The following is a 22,540-nucleotide window of genomic DNA, read 5'->3' on the forward strand; positions in this document are numbered from 1 at the left end:
GAGTGGTTAAGGGGGTAGATTTGAAGGGTGTCCTGCCTGGGTTCAAATCCCAGCTCTGCACTTTCTAGTTCTATGATCTTGGACAAGTTATGTAATCTTTCCAAGCCTCAGTTTTCTCACTTGTACAGCAGGGACAGTAATTATACCAGCTCCTAGAGTTGTAAGGATTAATGATAGAATGCAAGTAAAGCACTTAGAACAGTGTCCTGCTGTTTGTAAGGGCTCAAAAAACAGTGATTACTACTATCACACTTTCTTCCTACAGCATTTCCTACAGTGACTTAACTCATCTCCATTTTATTATTTCTCTTACAAGGCTGATCAACAGGAAATTGACCTATATAGACATTTCCTCTCAATGGAAAGAAAGGAAAATTCTTTGAAGGTTGGCAATGGCATGATGAACCCCAACAGGAGGTCAAGGTCCCTCCTTTACATACTGTAGTCACAGGGACTAACCCAGGAATGGGTTCCTGAGAGAAGATGCACAATTGTCTCCTTTGGAATTTTTTACAAGGACACCTCATTCGTTTAGAAAAGTTTAAGCAAAGTTAAATGAATTGTTCACAGAAGTACTATATTATATAATGAATGACTCCTGATGTAGTAACTTGACATTTCCAAAGAAAGGGTGAGATCAATCTTTTACCCATATTTATTTCACTTCAAAGAATACAAAATACAAAATTTTTTTTTTTAAGCTTTAAGTAATCTCTACACCCCATGTGGGGCTTGAACTTACAACCCTAAGATCAAGAGTCACATCTTTTCCAACCGAGCCAGCCAGGAGCCCCCAAAATATAAAAATTTTCAATTAATATGTTCATACCTCACCAGTTCCATAAGGCCATATAATCTGATTCATTTTCAAAGAGTTTGAGTACTGATCTTGTAAATTCTGTGTAACAAAGGCTCCTAGCCCTGATCCTGTGCCCCCAGCCATACTCATTATGATGAAAAAACCACTCAAAGAGTCACATTTCTCCACTTCCTTCTGGATTAGGTTCATTATAGATTCTTCATGCCTGGGTCCATGAACAGAGTAACTATGCAACACAAAAGAAACAAATACAAACACCTTTCAATATACTCAGAAAGAGGCAAGAGAGGAAGATATAGGATAGAGAAGGTTTTTTAAAACCCAGGGATGTGAACTAGCTCTCATGAAAGGTACAAGTGCCCTGATAAAATTTAAAACATACACGTTAAATATATTGAACAGGTGAATAGGACTGTGGGGAGAGTGAATTTACTGGGTACAAAAAAATTCTCTTTTATAGGCCATTCCTGTAGCTGAAGACTTCAGTTACCAGGTAGTTCTGCAAGCTTATGGTACAAAATAATATTCAATATTCATAATAATACTCCTAAAGCAGTAGTTCTCAAACTTTGCTGCTAATTAGAATTACCGAGGTGAGTTTTAAAAAAATCCCAATACCTGGGCTTCTTCCTAAACCAATTAAATCAGAACTTCTGAAGTAAGACCCAGGCATCAGAATTTTCCAAAGAACCCCAGGACATACTACTGCCTTGTTGTGTTCCCTATTAGCTGGAATACCTGCCAGATAAAGATATTGTTTTGATAATAAGTTAGTTGGTGGAACGACAGTGATGAAGTGGAAAACCCTACAGCAAGAGATCCTTGGTTTTATCATTACCTGGACCTGAAGCAGAGACATACATGAGATAGAATGAAGAGTTTCTACCGGGTAAAGTCACTCTCTAAATTTTAAAATAGCAATTTCAGGATTATGTGCTTGGTATATCAACGATGCGGCTGTAACTATGCTGTCCAGGCAGCTGTGTCTAAACCAAAATCATGAGGAATTACTCTTACCCATATGCCCAGTTGTTTCCAGAACCTTGTTTTTGACAGAAGCACGAATGCTGGCCATATTTCCATCGGCCAGACTGGGCAGCCTTTGATAGTGTTTGATTGGTAACTTTAGGTTCCATATCAACAAGGACAGCCCGGGCAACTGGAACTAGAGAGAGGAAAAAGACCAAAAGAAAAATATTTCATATGTCTTATTTGGGTTATTTCAGAGCACAAATTTCTAGGTCCAAAAAAAAAAAAAAAAAAATCCAAAGGTTAAGGATAGAAAGATCTGTCATACTGCTTAGAAATTAAGGTGGGCAGCAGCAGGTATATGCAGATGGTTCATAATGCCTGGCATTCTACTAAGTAGAATGAATCAGTGTGGGCTAAAATGATCCCTGGGTCAGGTCTACAAACATCTACTGAGAGCTTACAATGTGCCAAGCACTGTGCTGGGAACACAGAGATGAAGACAACATCAATCTAGCCCTAGAAGCACTAGTGGAAGAGATAAAACTTAAATCGCAGTATGATGTGGTACGACCCAAAGCAGGCCAGGCTCAAACCTTGGAAGTCCTGGTATGGAGTGCTAAAAAGCTTAAAAATTTATCTATAAGATAATGTGAAACTACTGAAAATGTTCAAGCAAGTGAGGAATTTTCATGACTTTTTAACTAATTAATTTTTAAAGATTTTAATTTGTCAGAGAGAGAGCAAGCGAGCGAGAGTACAAGCAGGGGGAGCAGCAGGCAGAGGGAGAAGCAGGCTCCCTGCTGAGCACAGAGCCTGATGCGGGATTTGATCCCAGGACCAGGCATCATGACCTGAGCCGAAAGCAGATGCTTAATGACTGGGTCACCCAGGCATCCCTTCAATTTATTTTTTAAGTAATCTCTACACCCAATGTGGGGCTTGAACTCACAACCCTGAGATCAAGAGTCACATGTTCTGCCGACTGAGCCAGCCAGGGGCCCCATCAGATGACTTTTTAAATACAGCAGTGTGGAAAATAGATATGATAGACACAAGAATCAAGGCAGGGAAACTAGAAGGAATGTCTTGAAACAATCCAGGTGACAGAGGACAAGAGCCAGAACTAAGCCAATGGCAGTGAAGATGGAAAGGGGAGAAGAGATATGTAGGAGGTAAATTAAGCAGCAGATGATTGTTTGATGGTATGTGGGCAGTAAGAGCCCAAGTTCTAAAGGAAATTTAATGAATGCCCTAGGGTATGGAGATGTTGAGTTTGAGGTACACATGGAGATGCAGGTGGAGACGTCCACTAATCAGTCTGCAGCTTTGAAGAGAGGCTAGGCTGCAGATTTGAGAATCACTAGTGTCAAAGAAGTTGCAAATTACAAGAGTAACTGAAATTGCCTAGAGAGAACTATACCAGGGAGGACAGAGGAGAGAGAGTCTGAGATGCAACCACTGGAAAAGAAAAATTCAGAGACTAAGGAGGAGTTTTATTTTTTATTATTTTTTAATGTTTTATTGTTATATCACCATACATTACATCATTGGTTTTTGATGTAGTGTTCCATGATTCACTGTTTGTGCATAATAAGGAGGAGTTTTAAAGAGGGAGTTTGAGGGTGCCTGGGTGGCTCAGTTGGTTGAGCGACTGCCTTCGGCTCAGGTCATGGTCCCACGGTCCTGGGATCAAGTCCCACGTGGCTTCCCCTGCTCTGTGGGGAGCGTGCTTCTCCCTCTCCCTCTGCTGCTCCCCCTGCTTGTGCATTCTCTCTCTCTGTCAAATAATTAAAATCTTTAAAAATAAATAAATAAATAAAGAGGGATTTTATAGTTAATGTTATAAAATCCAAGACAGAAGTGAACTGAGAAAAGAGAAACAGTCACTGGATCTAGGAGATTACTAGGAACTTTTTTTTTTAAGAGAAGGAGGTGGGGAAAGGCAGAGGGAGAGGGAGACAGAGAATCTTAAGCAGGCTCCACACCCAGCATGGAGCCTGATGTGGGGCTCGATCTCACAACCCTGAGATCATAGCCTGAGCTGAAATCAAGAGTTGGATGCTTGGGGTGCCTGGGTGGGAAGCCTGCTTCTCCCTCTTCCACTCCTCCTGATTGTGTTCCCTTTCTCGCTGTGTCTCGCTCTGTCAAATAAATAAATAAAATCTTAAAAAAAAAAAAAGAGTTGGACATTTAACTGACTGAGCCACCCAGGTTCTCCACTAGGAACTTTTTTTTTTAATTAACATATAATGTACTATTGGTTTCAGAGGTACAGGTCTGTGATTCATCAGTCTTATATAATACCCCGTGCTCATTACATCACATGCCCTTTTTAAAAAATTTTTTATTGTTATGTTAATCACCATACATTACATCATTAGTTTTTGATGTAGTGTTCCATGATTCATTGTTTGTGCATAACACCCAGTGCTCCACGCAGAACGTGCCCTTTAATACCCATCACCAGGCTAACCCATCCCCCCATTACATCACATGCCCTCCTTAATGTCCATCACCCAGTTACCCCATCCCTCCACTCCCCTAGGAACTTTTCTTTGAGCATTTCAGTGGTGGTGTAGGGCTTAAAGCAGGACTGTAGTTGGTTTGAGAATCTTAGATGAGCAGGTAGAGAGATAAGAAGGAAAAGAAAAGCTTGGGGTGCCTGGCTGGCTCAGTCGGTAGAGTATGTGACTCTTGATCTTGGGGTTGTGAGTTCAAGCCCCATACTGGGGGTAGAGTTTACTTAAAAAAAAATTGCAACGCTTAGTCCAAATCTCTGTACTCTATACCACCGCACAGTGCCTACACACAAAATGGAATAAAATTTTTTTCTTAAAGATTTTATTTATTTGACAGAGAGAGAGAACACAAGCAGGGGGAGCAGCAGGCAGAGGGAGAGGGAGAAGCAGGCTCCCTGCTGACCTGGGAGCTGGATGCCAGGCTCGATCCCAGCAGCCTGGGATTATGACCTGAGCCGAAGGCAGATGCTTAACCGACTGAGCCACCCAGGCGCCCCAGGGAATAAGTCTTTAAAAAACAAAAGAAAAGAAAAGAAAAAAAAGCTGTAGTCGTTAGGTTGTTTGATTGGTTGGTTTTAGATGGGTGAGATCTGAGCAAGCTCCTGCGTTGACAGGAAGTTGCCATTGGAGAGGCAAAGGTTGTTAACACAGAAACAAAGGGCTGAGAGCAAAGTCATTCCCTAGAAAGATGGGAAGAGATGGTGTTCAGACACCATGTGGATTGAGGACCTGGCCTTGAAGAGGTGTCAGATAAAGGAGAGGAATATAGATGGATCACACATACCTCCATTTTCCTCCTCACTGAAGAATCTTTCTTTGCAAGATGCTTGATATGCCTCATTCTCTCTTTTAGAGCAGAGTCCCTGGGGACAGTGTGAGTCAGTATATAGAGCATCAAATACTTCAAAACCAATCTGATTACCACACTGACCAAGTTGCACTGTTACTATTGACATGCTGAGATGCAAACTAGGCCTATTCCCTCAAAAAAGCGAGCAACCTGTAATAGAAAAATATAGGCTTTGAGAACCACTACAGTACTAATAAACAAGGAACAAATAAAATGTCATATGTACATCGATAAAAAACAATTTAAAAATGCCATATATATGGTGTTGTAGATGAAATAGCTATGTTGTCTAAGGAGGTAATCATTCAAGGAAGTTGTTTTCTTTCTCTACATATTTTTGGAATTTGGAATTTACTGTACCCAAATGCATTCACAGACAGCTCAATAGTGTCTGAAATCTGATTTGTATTCACTGTGTCCCTAAGCATGCATTTAAAACAAACAAAACAAAACAAAATGAATGCTAGTTGAAGGAATTCCTAGTACATACTTCATACTATAGGGACACACAGAACACAGAAGTTAGCTCAACAACTGTACATTTAATTAACATTAATTTTCTCTCTTCTAACTAATGACTTTCTCCCTACCAATCACCTTCTGGCCTGGTAACTACAATAACACAAGAAAGACTTGTGTTTGGACAGCAAGGAAGACAAAGCTTGGAAAGAGAGGACTAGATGAAACAGGAGAGCAAGTCTTCACTATTTTTAACAATGAAAAGAGACAATTTTTGGTAAAGACCTCACACCAGGTTTTCGCAGCACTGGAAAGAGCAGGGGCTTTCGAGCCAGACCGTACTTAAAATTTTCAAACAACCCTGCAAACTAGGTATTCTCATTTAATAGATAAGGAAACTGAGACTCTGAAAGGTTATGTGACTTTCGCAAGACCACCGAAATAGAATAGCAAAACCAAGTTTCTCCCTTTCCCCACCAGTCCCAGGAGCTCCATAAACCCCACTCACGGACAGACCAGAACCAGCCGTTTCCGTCCTGTTCAAACTTCAGAGGGCCAACCCTCTCATTATGCGCGTGCTCACTTTCGATTTAAAAAAAAAAAGCTACGGAGAACGAATTGCGCATGTTCACAAACGAAGAGTTTTGTTGTGTTTTTTTTTTCTATTCAGAAAGGTTAATTACGCATGTTCAATTTCAATTTATCAACTTCAGACAAGGTACGCATGCTCATTGTCCATCAAAAGCTTTAGCCGAGAATGCGCACGATCTAGCTACCTAAGAGGCTTCGGCTGGAGTTCTGCGCATGTTTCTGCCAGTACCTGGCTCCAGGCGATAGCTCTACGCATGTTCATTGCCCACAGTTTGGCTTCACAGAACCTTGTACGCATGCTCTAGCGCTGAACTTGAGGAGCCAGTCTAAGGCCTAGGCGCAGACGCACTGAGCCCAAGCAGCCGGTGATGGCGGCAGCAGCGGCGGTGCCTGCGGCGGGTCCGGGCCCATGAGGCGACGACGGAGGCGGGACGGCTTTTACCCAGCGCCGGACTTCCGAGACAGGGAAGCTGAGGACATGGCAGGAGTGTTTGACATAGACCTGGACCAGCCAGAGGACGCGGGCTCTGAGGATGAGCTGGAGGAGGGGGTGAGGCCCGGGGTCCCGGGGGGCCCGAGGTGACAGGGCCGGGGCGGCGGCGCGGGCCCTGGAAGCCCAGGGCGTCGGTGAGCGCGGAGACCCGGGGGGGCGCGAGTAGTCTCCAGGAGGAGCTAGGCGCCGCGCGGTCCGAGGCAGGGGAGCGGGCGGGGCGGACCTGGCCCTAGGTGTGAGGCCGCTTCGGGGCTCGCAGGTGCAGGTCGCGCCGGTAGCCCCAGATCAGCGCAGCCCGGAGCAGTCTATTTGTGGAGGGGACGAGAAAGGGCGAGTGGTCGATTCCTCGAGCTGCTGAACTTGAGTGTGGCGGGGCGCGAGTGGTGTAAGCGCATGTTGGGGGGAGGGGGACTGCTCTTTCTGGGTGTCCCTTAAGTGCAGGTGAAGTGCTGAAGGGTTTCCCTTCGAGTGTAAGATTTCAAGTATTAAATCTTCAGACCTCCCACAACCACCTCTCTTCTCGGCCTGTCGCTTCTCTCCTAGGAAGCGCTCAGCTGTTAGAAGTGACAGCTGAAAACTTCTGTCGGGAGTAGCGCTGCCGCTGCTGTTACAGCCACCAGGAGTTTTATTTCGGGAGCAAGGGGGCTCTGCTGCATCTTCCAGGGTTTGTTTGTTTGCTTTTTTTTTTTTTAACCCCCCCCTTCCGTGTGACTTTTTTTTTTTTTTAACATTTATAACGACACACGGCATTTGTAACTTTTCCCCTAGTTGAAGATGTCTGCATTTTTTCAAAATACTTTGTGTAATTTGGGGGTGGAAAAAACCAGCGTTGACAGCTGTGATTTGGCTTGCCAAAAATAAATTGCTTGAACTGAGACTTGTGAATGGTGGTGCGAGGGCTTTCCTTGCTGTAATTTAGGGTACTAAATTTAGAATTGTTTTTTCCTAATGCATAGTTTGGTTTTACCTTTGCTGTCTTAATAGTTTGTTACTCTTTATGGAATATCATTCTTTTTTCAAGATAAATGTATTGAAAAATCACAAATTGCTCTTGAAGTTCAAAAATACTGTTGTCATACTATATCACTGATTCTGGGCAAATGATCATCCGTGATAACCTCATGATAATTTAGATTTTAAATCCCACTGTCTAGGTGAGTACATGAGTTAAGGACTGGTGTCAGATGTTTGCTCTATGTAAGGGGCTCCCCTTTTCCTCACCTGATTTTCCTCTTCTGGAAAGTAAGTTGTGCCCTGCTTGTTGCCAAAAAATCTAGATGCTATAAATAAAGAGCTTTGAACATTGTAAGAAACTAAGTGGGCTGAAATAATATTGTTCTTTTCATAATCAAATAAGTCTAATAAAAATCACAGTTTGTAAGGTGGGTATTGAGATGTGTACTTTTTAGTATGTTTGCCTACGGAATTCCAGTTAGCCTCTTATTCGAATACCGGTTACACTCCATACAATTTGAAACGAATATGGAATTACTTTCACTATGTATTGCATACTTTCATTAATTATATTGGCTCCATATGGCAGTGGCTTTGGAGCAGGGCAGGGGAGAAAACTGGATAATTCAGGAGACGTTAAAGCAATTGGAAGTAAAACACTGTGTTAAGATTTCTGTTATGAATTGGGACCTCCTTGAGATGTATTTTGGCCTACCCCTGTACGTTCATTTTGCTGGGTACAAGCAAACAGGTTTTTGAGAGAGTGTGGAAGAGGAGGTCAGAGAAATTGGTAGAAATATGAAGGAGAAAGAAACATGACCACTATCCTGGGGAGGGGAACTTTGGAGAAAAAGCAGAGGTAAAGAGGATTTTGAGGAAGAGCCTTCAGCAAAATATATCTTACTTTGCAATGCTTTTGGAGTTGAAAATATTTCTTTTGGGTGTGTTATTCTAAGAGGTTCCTCAAGGTGGACAAGCGAAAAGAGTTGAGGATGGGATTGGGTTGGCCACCTGAGGAAATTTAGTGACACCCAGGTTTCTCTAAAACACAATTTAAAATTTTTGAAAAACAAGAGAAGTTTAGATTCTTGAAAATCTGGCTATTTGTGAATATGCAACATTTAGTACACAAACTTTTAAAAACATTGGTGCATATCTGAGTAGCCCCACTTCTTCATCGCATAGTAAGGAAATGGAGGCATAAACCAGAGAGGTGATTGCCCAAGACCACGTAGATAACTCGTTAACTAGTAATGTCTTCTGACTCCAGCCTGCAGGGTTCATTGCATAGCTTCTTCATTGCATTTACTAGTCTTGTTTATATTGTACCTCTGTGGTGGGTCAGAAGTTAATTCAGATCCCTCCAGGCATTGTCACTGACTGTGATTTAGAATAAATTGCTTATTCTGACATTTTTTTCTTTTCTGTCAAATGAGGATTATGTGAGATAAGGTATATAAAATACTTAAGATATTCTTGCATATTAAGCAGTTAGCTAGTTCATGGAAATACAACTTGTCAGTGTTACTCATTGCCAAGGAACCAAATGTTCAAGTTTACCCTCACTATGCCTAGAGACTTAATAAATGCAGTTATACCAGAGGTGCTGCATTTTTGAAACGGTAGGATTTTTAAAATTATTGGTCCTATTCAGAGATACGTGCCTTTTTAGATATGTTACACTGACTAAATTTATATCAGGAAATATATGTATTTATACATCATAATTAATTCTTCAGTGAGTAAAGGATGAGGACAGTAAATGAATGCATTTATGGATAAAGCTGAACGTTACCTAAGAAAGGACCCTGATTGAATACCTCAAAGGACTATATTAAAAAGCAGCGGGTAAGAGCGTTTTTTGGAGGGGGCTGGATGGTTAGGTTTGGGTCTTTTTTGTTCGTTTTTCATTGGTGATGGTATAATTTGGGGAGAGTGAGTTGAAACTAAGGGAAAGTTTTCCTCTAGAGATTTTCACTAGATTATGAAGATGTTGGAAACCTGTTTTCTGTGGAGACACAAAGTTAGAAGAGTAATAGAAAAGTTTAATCCTTAATTTTTACTAATTCAAAATTGAAGTAGTCACAGAAGCTTACTGCATGAGTTTCAGATTGGGATATCAGATTTTTATCGAGCAAAAAGTTTGAAATTTTTTAGTGCTTTGAAAAATGAAGTTGCTATAGCTAATATTCACTGTTATGAAAAATTATAGAAAAACATCAATGCTTATCCTGCATTATAATGGGCACTATAAAGCACTTGTAAATAGCTCAAGATTTTGAGCAAGGTTTACTCCTTTTCTCCCAATTCATTGAATTACGGAATCTTATTTTATAAGGAAATGTCTGTGAGCAAACAGCCAGGAAAGTGGATAAACAGTATAATGAATATCTGGATTAAGGATATTTCACCCGTTCTGTAACAATTTATTTACATTTTTATGAAATGTTCCTTCTTTGATTGGGATTTTAGGCATATTAACTTGAATTTATATACAATTTTAATTTAAAACTTTGGAAATAGTTTGGTGGGCTGGTTTGAAATATATCTTGAATAGTACCCTAGATGAGCAGGATTCACTTTGTCAATCATAGTAGCACATGAAAAAGAGTATTGGATGGGTCATAAAGCTTAAAGCAGAAGAAAAAAATCTAAAAAGTTTCCTCTGAAAGAAAAGTTGTCTATGTATTATATAATGTTAGCCTGATGCTTCTGGTGTGAGACTTTTCTAAAGGTAACATGGGGTAGCAGAAAAGCACTGTGCCTCAAATGCTTCTGCTCCAGAAGATAACGGTAGGAAGTTATGAACACAGATGCAGGTGGTAATACAGGCCTGGCTGGCTCCGGAAATGAAACATAGCCACAGGGCATATCTTTCTAGGTGGCTTCAAAGTCATGGTTTAGTGTTAACTACCCTGTGGTCTTTAATTTAAAATTAAGTAAAACTAACATTAAAGTAAAAACAATTATATATTACCAGTTTTATCACATTTGGGAGAAGTTAGTCTTTTGTCTTTAAAGTGAAGCCATCATAGGTGATTATGTGAAGCACCAGAGACCAAAAAACCGTTAACCATAACTACCCCTACCCCCCAAAAGAAACTGTATCAAGTTGAAACTGCAAGAATTTTTTTCCCCTTGATACTGCTTCATCCATTTGGCTCAGTCTAACATTGAAACATACATCCCTAGTATTAGACCTCATCCTGACTTGTTCACACCATGAGCAAATTTTGGCTGAAAATCTGTAGTTTGGGGGGCATTTAAGCGTCCCTTGTTTAAGAATACTATCAGTTTTCTGAGTGCCTGGGTGGCTCAGTTGGTTAAGCTTCTGCCTTCGGGTCAGGTCATGATCCCAGAGTCCCGGGGACTCGAGCCCCATGTCAGGCTCCCTGCTCAGCAGGGAGCCAGCTTCTCCCTCTCCCTCTCCCTGCTGCTCCCCCTGCTTGTGCTCTCTCTCACTGTCAAATAAATAAATAAAATCTTAAAAAAAAAATACTATCAGTTTTCTTTGTGTATCTTGAATGTGCACTGCTACCTTTGAGGGAAGATGTGTTCACCTAAATATTTTTTTAATTATTCTAAAATGTTCAATAAAAACTTAAAAACTTAGCATTTTTAAAAGGTATTTAAATTCCAGGGGCGCCTGGGTGGCTCAGTCGTTAAGCATCTGCCTTCGGCTCAGGTCATGATCCCAGGGTCCTGGGATCAAGCCCCACATCGGGCTCCCTGCTCGGCGGGGGGGCCTGCTTCTCCCTCTCCCACTCCCCCTGCTTGTGTTCCCTCTCTCACTGTGTCTCCCTCTGTCAAATAAATAAATAAAATCTTAAAAAAAAAGTATTTAAATTCCAGTTAGTCAACTTACAGTGTAATATTAGTTTTAGGTGTACAATGTAGTGATTCAACACTTAAAAAAACATCATTTTTGAAAGCCCAATTAAGTGATATCCTTTTGTATAAATTGAAAGGCTCATAACCAGACTATATTCAAGAATACTCATTTTAAAGCTATATTTTATAATATTAATAACTGAATTTCTACTGCCAAGTTATTTTTTAACAATTATGTGACTTTTAGTATATTTATAGGGTTGTACAACCATCACTGCAATTTAGTTTTAGAACATTTCTATCACTGTTAAACTGGGCCCATTTATAGTCACTCCTTATTGCCACCTCAATCCATAGGTAACCAGTGGTCTACTTTCCATCTCTATAAATTTGCCTTTTCTGGACATTCCATATAAACCAAATCATTCAGTATGTGGACTTTTGTGTCTGGCTTCTTTTACTTAACAGGACGTTTTTGAAGATCATCTGTGTCATAGTATGTACATAAAGCCAAATTGTATTCCATTGTATGTATCAACCACAATTTTTCAGTTCACCAGTTGATATGCATTGGAGTTGTTCCCATTTTTTGACTGTTGTGAATAATGCTGCTAAGAACATTTGTGCCCAAGTCTTTATGGGACATATATTTTTATTTTTCTTGGGTAGATAGCTAGGAGTAGATTTGCTGGGTCATATGTTAAGTCTATGTTTAATTTTTGAAGATACTGCCAAACTGTTAAAGAGGTTGCACCATTTTACATTCCTGACAGTAGTGTACCAGTGTTCTAATTTTCTCTACTTCTAATTTTTTTTTAAAAGGTTTTATTTGTTTATTTGACAGAGACACAGCGAGAGAGGGAACACAAGCAGGGGGAGTGGGAGAGGGAGAAGCAGGCTTCCTGTGGAGCAGGGAGCCCGTCGTGGGACGTGGGACGCGGGACACGGGGCTTAGGCTCGATCCCAGGACCCTGATATCATGACCTGAGCCGAAGGCAGACACCCAATGACTGAGCCACCCAGGCGCCCCTAATTTCTCTACTTCTTGCCCAACTTAATTTTCTTTTTAATTATAGCCACCCTAGTGGATATGAAGGGGTATCTCAGTGTGATTTTGATTTGTATTTGCATTTCTGTAATGGCTGATTATGTTGAACACCTTTTCAGGTGCTTACTGACCATTTGTGTATCTTGTTTGGAGAAATACCTATTCAGATTCTAACACTTTAAAAAATTGGGTTATTTTAAAATTTTGAGTTGTAGAAGTTCTTTATATATTCTTCTGTGCGGTTTCTTTTCACTTTCTTAATAATGTCTTTTGAAGGGCAAAAGTTTTAAATTTTGAATAAGTCCAGTTTATTGGTTTTTTTTTCCTTGAATCATTTGTTCTTTTGGTGATGTCTTTTTCAGAGATTTTATTTATTTGAGAGAGAGAGTGATCGAGAGAAAGAGGGAGTGGGGGCAGGGACAGAGGGAGAAGGAGACTTCCCGCTGAGCAGGGAGCCTGACGTGGGGCTGGATCCCAGAACCCTGGGATCATGACCTGAGCTGAAGGCAGACACTTCACTGACTGAGCCATTCAGGTGCCCGTTGGTGATGTGTCTTAAGAAATCATTGCCTATCCCAAGATTATGAATATTTTCTCCGTCCTAGGTTTCTAGTAGGAGTTTTCTAGTTTTAGCTCTTATATTTAGGCCCTGATCAATTTTTTTTCAAGGTTTATTTATTTGAGAGAGAACGAGAAAGAGAGTGTGTACACGCAGTGGGAAGGGGCAGAGGGAAAGGGAGAGAGAATCCCAAGCAGACTCTGTGCTAAGCATGGAGCCTGATGCAGGGCTCAATCCCATGACCCTGAGATCACTACCAGAGCCGAAACCAAGAATTCAACGTCCAACCAACTGTGCTAGCCAGGCACCCCAGGCCTGTGATGAATTTTAAGTTACTTTTTTAGTGTGGTGGAATATGGTGTGAAGTAGGGGACTAAAGTAATTTTTTTGCATGTGGATATCCAAATGTCCTAGCACCATTTATTGAAAGACTGTCTCTTTCCCATTGAATTTTCTTGGCATCTTTGTCAAAAATTAGTTGACCATAAATATAAGGGTTTATTTCTGGACTCTTAATTCTAATTCATTGAACTATATGTCTGTCCTTATCCCAGTACCTCATTGTCTTTGCTGCTGTTGCTTTGTAGTAAATACACTTTAAAATCAGGAAATGTCAGTTCTCCAACTTTGTTCTTTTTTCAAAAATTGTTCTAGCTATTTTGGGTCCCTTGCATTTCTGTATGAATTTTATGGTCAGCTTGTCAATTTCTGTAAGAAAGGAACCTGGGATTTTGATAGGATTGAGTTGAATCTATAGACCATTTCGGTTAGTATAAGCGTCTTAAACAATACTAAGTTGTCAGATCCATGAACGTGGAATGTCTTTTGATTTATTTAGATCTTCTTTAATTTTTTTCAGCAATGTTTTATAGTTATCAAATGTATAAGTCTTACACTTTTGTTAAATTTTTTCTAATCGATGCTATTTTATTATTGATGCTATTGCGAACAGAGTTATTTTAATTTCATTTTTGAATTGTTCATTGTTAGTGTACAGAAAGTTAATTAAATTTTGCATCCATTTATACTATGGTCAGAATAAAAATGTTTGGCCAACGTAACTCTTGACAGTTTTGAGGGTGATGCTTAATTATTTTGCTTTGATTAGCCACATTATACACTACAGTATCTTAGACTGGTTGTGGTTACTGTAGGCTTAGTTAGGTTGTAGTTACGTGTTATGTTAGTCTTGTGTATCAGAATCATATTCAGAACAGCACTTTATGTAAATCATTTGATTTAGTAATTCATACTTAGAATCTGGTGCCTTTAGTTTCATAATACACTTTTGAATAAATGTAATTTTTAAAGGAGCTATCACCTACTTTGTTTGTAGATCATTGATCAGTAGCATCTGTAGCTTAATTGTCATAGAAAATTAAAAGTGAAATCCCTGTGGTATTGTGTACCTTATTTTGTTCATCACCACATTTGCTGGTTATTAAAGTATGGAGAATTTTTAAGCTGGTTTATTTCATTTCTCCTTTAGTAGTAGGGTGAAGCATTAAGTATTTTGATTCTATGTTTATGAGATTATTTATTTTTAAAACTTTAACATATTTTTCAGGGTCAGTTAAATGAAAGCATGGACCATGGGGGAGTTGGACCATATGAACTGTAAGTGTATATGAAAAGATTTCATTGTGCTGTCTTTCTTACAAGTAGGTTTTATCAGTTCCAGTTTGTAGCCATCATGTGATTCCAATAACCTGTTCTTAATTATCTAGTCATATATGTAAACTTAGTTTATTGAATTTAGCACCATACAGTAATATATCCAGGGTTTTGAGATCATATATAGATTTTGAGAGAAAGATGTTCATTCTGACTTACAGTATACTGAATATGAGTCTGAGTGGGTAAGGAATTTTCATTAGGTTATTAGAGAGTTAATTTTTCTTACTTAAAAATAAAATTTTTAGAAATGACTTCCAAAGTCAAATGCTTTTTGTTTTGCTTGTAATACATCATTCATACAGAGATATGTGCAATCTCAAGTCATTTTAGGCAAACTCTATTAAATGAGAATGGTGATTAATCTGCTCTGTACCCCAACCTTAAGTAAAAACCATGGGTTGGGGGTAGACTAGGATAACTCATATAAAAAGCATTGAAGGGACGAATTGCCACTTAAATGCCACTTTTGGAGTCTTTAAATCAAGCTAATAGTAGATATGGAAAGGTGCATGGATACATTTTATTAGCAAGAATTTTTGTAGCATAAATTCTTGAACTAATTGGGTACTTTTACAGAGTTCCCAGATTTTCTGAAGCTGCCAAATGAAGTTGGATAATACCTAGTCTCGGAGACATTTTGAATGAACTAAATATGAATAGCTAGAAGACTTTTTTTCCTTTGTCAACTTAATAAACTTGTTCTAATTTATCTTAGTTTGGGGGTGCTTGATGTTTAAAAAATGATAATAGCATATTCTGTAAACAAGCAGATAAGCAATTATCAAGCCATCCTAATCTTGACCTACCTTGCCATTGAATCATTAGTTTACTGAGAGCACAGGTAGTAAATTTGTTGTTATATACCTTTTCCTTTTTACTTATTTGGAGTACAATGATAGTAAACTGAAGATAATTTAACTTTTTGAGAATTTACTTTTGGTTTTACTTTTCTCCTCAGTGGCATGGAACATTGTGAGAAATTTGAAATTTCGGAAACTAGTGTGAACAGAGGGCCAGAAAAAATCAGACCAGAATGTTTTGAGCTACTTCGGGTACTTGGTAAAGGGGGCTATGGAAAGGTAGGAAGTATTTTTGAAACAAGAGCTGTTGTCTGTCTTGGGTAGGTTAATTTTTAGATTCTGGTTTAGCGGTCCTCTTCAATCTTTGTTTACTAGCTGTCAGCAAAGGATATGATCACCTAACCTGGTATTATTTGAGGGATGTACAGAAGTTCTCTTCCTACCAACATACACATAAAAGACTGACACATAATAGGCACTCAGTCAATATTTGTTGAATAAATAAATAGGCAACTGTGCCAGGCAAAGTCTATTATTAGAGGAATCCTTCCTTCTTTTGCTTAAATGGTATCCTCTGGAGGTATTCTCTTAAAAAACAAACCACTCCTTACTTTTAGGAGGAATGGCATGTTAAATTGTTAATATTACTGAGATCTATATCTGAATTGGTTTTCTTTGACTTGCAGTATTTGGAGCATTAGAGCTAGGGAAGCTGAAAAATATAAGGGAGAAGAAAAATGAAGAGAACTTCTTAGCTTCGTATTTTGCCCAAGTCTTTCTAATTTGTGACCTCACCTTTGTGTATTCTGCCCAAGAAAATTTATACCTAGCTATTCTTTATCAAAACATAGAATTTGGATAACATTTTAGTAGTTAGGATTAAGTTTAAGAACTATTTATGCTACTGTGTAGTGTTAATTTTTTCATAGCATGACATTTGTAGGTTCTTCTTAGGCTTAAGGACACATTCTGATGTGTTCTAATCATCTCGAATGTGGAACACGTGCACTTTGAGTCTCACATTATTTTAGCTATTGCATGATGTTTTATATAGTTAGCCTTTTTAAGCAATAGGTAAACAGTAATTTCTGTCAACTATTATTAAAGTTTTATGTGAAGCAAGAACAGTGGCATTCCTGGAAGAAACTTAAAAATATAATTTTTACTTTTGGTATTCTGCTTCTGGAAACCCTGATTATAGCTTTTTCCAAGAAAACTTGGATTTTGTGTATGAAGTTATATAGAGTGCTCATTATTGGATGGTCACTGGCCAACTTTGCCACCAGATGTCAGCAGACCAAATAGGACAGTCCCATGTTTAACAGATTTTATTACTAAATCTTTAATATTGTCTGCTCTTTGAGGTCATCATTTTTGCACAGTCTTTGTGTTACTAGTTTTTTTTAAGAATATAAACTATTGTATCATCTGTTTTCTATAAATAGGAATTAAGGGAGTGTGACTAGCATAGTTTAGCTTTTAATAACAAACACTTATTTTTTATCCAGGTTTTTCAAGTACGAAAAGTAACAGGAGCAAATACTGGGAAAATATTTGCCATGAAGGTGCTTAAAAAGGTGATTCCTTCCCTCCTCTTTGTTCCTTTTCCCTTTTTTTTTTTAAAGTAGGCTCCACGCCCAACATAGGGGGTGAACTCCACAACCCTGAGATCAAGAATTGCATGCTCTACTGACTGAGCCAGCGAAGCGCCCCTCCCCAACTTTATTGTTAATTGCTATAAAATCCACATTTTGGCCTAAAATTCTCAGTCAAGAAAATGTATTTCTAACACAATATGACAAGTCCTCTTAGAATGTGAGATATGTTTCATTATTGGTATTCCTGTTTTCTGCTTGGTGAATGTGGAAAGGAGAGCTCTTTTAATTCTCCTCTGAAGTAACTCTTTTAGCTCTTTGTTCTGGTCTCCATATTTCTAAGTAATAAGCATGTTCTGCTGTCACTTAATATAGCAGTTTTAGAATTATGTATTGACTTCCACTCTACTCTCTTTCACTTCTTCCTCCCTTCTCCCCATCCTCTCATTTTGCTTTGTTTTCTTTGAGTCTGTTGTCTTCTCATACCTTCCAACAGCTCTGTTCAGGCCAATTTTCTATGGTCCCACTTATTAGGTAGTCTATCAGTTCCATTTATTTTCCTGTAGAATTCCATCAGAACCTTCTGTCCCCCTATTCCTGTCTGTACTGGTAGCTCTTGAGGCATGGCTGCCGTTACTGGACTTCCACCACAACCCTTGGTATCCCCTTGGTTCCATCAGTGTTGGATTCTTTGTTCCTGGATCCCAGATCTTCCTTTATCTTAGTTTATGCCCTTGTTCCCTCTTTTGGTGACCAACTACCAGTGGCTTCCTGAGAAAGGGTACATGAAGGTAAATTTTTGGGGAAATACTGCATATTTGAAAATTTTCCTATTACACCCTTATGCTTGTTTGAGTGTGGTTTTGAAATTGAAAATCATTTTCACCCAGGATTTTGCTTTATTTTCATTTAGCCTTAAGTGTTTCTATTAAGGAGTCCCTTGCCATACTGATTCCCATTTCTTTTTATTCTTTCCTACAGATTTTTTTTTTTTTTTTTTTTTTTTTTTAGATTTTATTTATTTATTTGACAGAGAGAGACACAGTGAGAGAGGGAAACACAAGCAGGGGGAGTGGGAGAGGGAGAAGCAGGCTTCACACAGAGCAGGGATCCCGATGCGGGGCTTGATCCCAGGACCCTGAGAATATGACCCAAGCTGAAGGTAGACGCTTAATGACTGAGCCACCCAGGCGCCCCTCTTTCCTAAAGATTTTTAAAACTTACTCATCTGAGAGATTGAGTGAGACCCAGCAGAGGGAAAGGGAGAGGGAGAAGCCAACTCCCTGTTGAGCAGGGAGCCCAATGTGGGGCTTGATCCTCAGGATCCTGGGATCATGACTTGAGCCGAAGACAGATGCTTAACTGACTGAGCCACCCAGGTGCCCCTGATTCCCCTTTCTTTAGAGATCTTTCTTTCTTTCTTTCTTTCTTATTTATTTATTTATTTTAACTTTTTTTAAAGATTTTATTTATTTGTCAGGGAGAGAGAGAGAGCACAAGTAGGGGGAGTAGCAGGCAGAGGGAGAAACAGACTCCCCGCTGAGCAAGGAGCCAGATGTGGAACTCAATCCCAGGACCTCGGGATCATGACCTGAGCATAAGGCAGACACTTACCGGACTGAGCCACCCAGGCATCCCTAGAGATCTATTTTTCTTTAAACATACTAAAATTTTCTTTTGATTTCTTTTGTTCTAAATTTTTTACAGTGTGTTTATCTTGCTTTGATCCTTATTATTTTCTTTATTTTTACTCTTTCAGTCTTAAAAGTTCCAATCTTTCAGCTCTACGAGGTTTTCTTATATGGTCTCTGATAATTTCCCCCCTACTGTTTTCTCTTCTTGGATTTATAGTTAGTTGGATATTGGACCTCCTGGACTGATCATCTATTTTTCTTATCTTTTCCATTTGCCTATTTCTTTATCTTTTTGTTTACTCTGAGATTTTTCTAGAAATTTATTTTTTAATCCTTTTACTGTTTTTTTTAAGCTATCATATTTGTCATTCCCCAGAGCTTTGTCATTTTTTCTTTTTCTTTTATTTATTCATTTTTTAAAAATATTTTTTCTTTATTTGAGACGGAACACAAGCGGGGAGGAGGATCAGAGGGAGAGGGAGAAGCAGACTGCCCGCTGAGCAGGGAGCGTGACGTGGGGCTCGATCCCAGGACCCTGAGATCATAACCCGAGCCGAAGGCAGATGCTTAACTGACTGAGCCACCCAGGCATCCCTCATTTTTTCTTTTTATAGCAACCTATTTTATGAGTACATTATCTTATTCCTCTGAGGGTATTAATGATAATTCTTTGAAATATTCTTTTGTTCTATGCATTGTACTTCTTTTCTAAGTTCTTATTTTCTTTCAGTTTGATTTAGTCTCTTCCATGTGAAAGGCCTTCTTTAGATGCCTGGTGTCCTTCACTGATTATTCATATTTAAGAGTAGAACTCTGAAAAGCTGATCAGAAGTTCCATCTGTTTAGGACAGTCATGTGGTTAGCTGGCAATTGACGGAGAACCTCGAAATATCATTGTAGTCACTTGGTGCTGAGAAAGATCCTCAATTCTTTTGCCTAGAAAAAGCATCCTGGAGCTGGATGGGAGAGAAGAGATGAAGATCTTAACCTTTCAACATGCAGACCTTCACTGAAGTCAAGTTTTTACTTTAGCACTTCACTCTGTATCTGATCCTTCACTCTTTTTTTTTCTGGAGAGTACACCTTTCCAAGTGCTAGTAATCTACCTGTTTTTAGTCCTCCACCTTCTGCCTTCTGCAGTCCCTCATGACTCTTTTTTTTTTCCTTTCTTGCTTTTTATTTTTGTCTCCAGTTTTTGAACCTACTAAGGTTCTATAGATGGAATCAACTTCTTTTGAGTTCTCTGTGCAGGCATTTAGATTTGATCATATTCTACTCCACTGAGTCATGTACCATTGCTTTATCCCACTCTGTTTTCTTCATTTTTGAGGTGTGGAGTTAGATGCATTTCCTAGTTTTATTGAAAATGGGTTATGTGTGTTTGGTTTCTTGTTCTTTTTGTTTGGGATTGATTTCTGAAAAGATCACACTGTCTTAAAACAAGTCTTACTACAAAACTATATTAAAAGACAATTGAAACAACTTTTAACAAAAATTGTAGGGTTTGTAATACCTTGATCTTTATCTTCCTGATTTTCACTTGAGCAGTATACATGACTTAATAGTTTAAAAGCTGAGGAACAAATATGACCACAACTTTATTGGTGATTGTCTTTTTTTTTTAAGTTTATTTATTTATTTAAGTAATCTCTACACCCAGTGTGGGGCATAGAGTCACATGCTGATGCTGTTCTGACTGAGCCAGCTGGAATCACCCCTGGTGATTGTCTTAAAAGAAGCAGTTTAGATATTCTGAACATCACTTTCTGTATCAATAAGTCAGTATTAATCTGCTGTCTGGCTTTCCCATTGGAATCATTTGATATTAATGATGTTTTCATCTATAAAACATGTTAGGTATAGAATTGGAGATAGTATAGTAATGCTTGTCCTAGAAATGCTGAAAGAAGTACTGGTCAAGATTCTTAGGTTAATTTATTCCTTTTGATATATTTTATAATCAGGGCTGACCATAATTAATCATAATTCTATCTTGAGTGAAGTATGTTTCTGGCATGGACATCTTTAATGAAAAGAAGAGGGTGTTGTTTTTCCGCTGCTGGTGGATAGGCACAGTGTATTGGGAAATCCATAGACTTAATTACTGCTAAATGTCAGACCTCGTTTTTAGCCCCAGGCATTCAAAACCTAACTTGCTCGCCTCTCCTTTTGCTTGGTTACCATTCCCTCCCACTCTCAGGGTTTTTCTTTCCCCAAGCTTGGCTAGAGAGTCAGATGCTGTCTCATGTTTTCCTTGCTGTCCCTGAAAACAAGCTCACAGCATAAATAATGAAAGTGAAGAGGTTGCTAGGGTTAAGTCCAGAATTTTAATTCCTAACTAGATAAGATGTATGCTGCCTTTGAGTTTCTTTATTCTGATTTTATAATTATTAACCCTCCTGAACTCTGTACGCAGTAAGAACATATCTCTTTCCAGCCTTGAAGATCAAATCAAAGTAGAACCACGTGTCTTCTTATCTTAAATGAGGTATTTGCATCTGGACAGTCTGTTTGAATTTATCAGTTCTCCTGGGATTTTTTACAGGAATGGTACTATTTGGGTATTTTCTCAGGGTGGAATGTTGAGGAAAAGACTTTCTCTTCCTACCAGTTGCAACAAAAATGTACCCTGGGAGCAAAGTACTATTGCCCATGGCATTAATTCAGCCCACACTGTAAATTTTAGACCCTTTGGCTAAAGGCTTGTGGTTCACAGATTGGTCATACTTCTTCCATTCCTTTTACTGAATCAATTGAGAACTGGCAGTGTGCCAGGCATTACACTAGATACTAGGATTTAGCATTTGAGGCAAATGTGGTCTCTTCCTCTCACTCTGCTTACATAATTCAAGGGAAGAACTGTTAAGTTTATTCTTACAATTTCTCTTCTATCTTGTCAAAATCCTTTCTACATTGAGGTTGAAACCTCCCTTACCTTTTATCATTTTTTTTCTCCTAAGCCTTGTCATCTTGTATGTCTTCGCTGTCCTTATATTAGATAAGTAATCAGTAGCCTAGCCTTTCTAATTCCTTGATCTCAACTCTGTCAGCTTTCACTTCCATTCCACTCTACCAGCCCCCATAGCTGTATTCTCCACCTCTGAAGTATTGGACTACAATAGAACAATAACTTCTCACTTCTTTATTCCCACAATGCTTGGTCTTTGGCTTTCAACCTTTTAGTCCTTTGACCTTTCTGGGTTTTTTCTAAAGTTCTTAACCCCCTTCTTATTTCACTTTATTCTGAATCCAGCCTAATCAGCATGATCTGCCATTTCAGTCACTTGCTAGCCCCAATTGACCTTATGTTTAGGAAAGTCCTTTTTTTTTTTTTTAATTTTATTATTTGACAGAGAGAGAGACAGCAAGAGAGGGAACACAAGCAGAGTGGGAGAGGGAGAAACAGACCTGCTGCCCAGCAGGGAGCCCGGCAACGGGGCTCAATCCCAGGACACTGGGATCATGACCTGAGCCAAAGGCAGACACTTAATGACTGAACCACCCAGGTGCCCCTGGGAAAGTCTTACTTTTAAAAGTTTAGTTGTTGGGGCACCTGGGTGGCTCAGTCCTTGAGCGTCTGCCTTCGGCTCAGGTTATGATCCCAGGATCCTGGAATCGAGCCCCGCATCAGGCTCCCTGCTCCGCGGGAAGCCTGCTTCTCTCTTTCTCACTCCCCCTGCTGTGTTCCCTCTCTCGCTGTCTCTCTCTGTCAAATAAATAAAATCTAAAAAAAAAAAA

General features: G+C 39.2%; 2 protein-coding genes across 4 annotated transcripts in view; one reads left to right on the forward strand and one right to left on the reverse strand.

The window, feature by feature from the left end:
• The window catches only part of TUBD1 (tubulin delta 1), a 28,693-nt gene extending 22,452 nt beyond the window's left edge, over positions 1–6,241 (reverse strand). For 2 of the 3 annotated variants that reach the window (XM_028109350.2, XM_028109347.2), the window contains exons 1-4: positions 6,137–6,241; positions 5,096–5,311; positions 1,838–1,985; positions 830–1,046 (exon numbers count right to left, since the gene is read on the reverse strand). In XM_028109350.2, the coding sequence (XP_027965151.1) occupies positions 830–1,046; positions 1,838–1,985; positions 5,096–5,267 (537 nt within the window). In that variant the 5' untranslated portion in view covers positions 5,268–5,311; positions 6,137–6,241. Of the gene's footprint in view, positions 1–829; positions 1,047–1,837; positions 1,986–5,095; positions 5,312–6,128 lie in introns of all 3 variants that reach the window. The other variant, XM_028109348.2, reaches the window with a different exon arrangement.
• A 322-nt stretch (positions 6,242–6,563) lies between these two features.
• RPS6KB1 (ribosomal protein S6 kinase B1) overlaps positions 6,564–22,540 on the forward strand; it is a 40,046-nt gene continuing 24,069 nt past the window's right edge. The window contains exons 1-4 of the mRNA XM_028109084.2: positions 6,564–6,761; positions 14,664–14,713; positions 15,732–15,852; positions 17,082–17,150. Of these exons, the coding sequence (XP_027964885.1) occupies positions 6,621–6,761; positions 14,664–14,713; positions 15,732–15,852; positions 17,082–17,150 (381 nt within the window). The 5' untranslated portion in view covers positions 6,564–6,620. The remainder of the gene's footprint in view (positions 6,762–14,663; positions 14,714–15,731; positions 15,853–17,081; positions 17,151–22,540) is intronic.

Source organism: Eumetopias jubatus, unplaced genomic scaffold (genome assembly GCF_037043125.1).
Source record: "Eumetopias jubatus isolate StellerSeaLion01/CBP00866 unplaced genomic scaffold, mEumJub1_p1.0 scaffold_10, whole genome shotgun sequence".
Classification (NCBI taxonomy): Eukaryota; Metazoa; Chordata; class Mammalia; order Carnivora; family Otariidae; genus Eumetopias; species Eumetopias jubatus.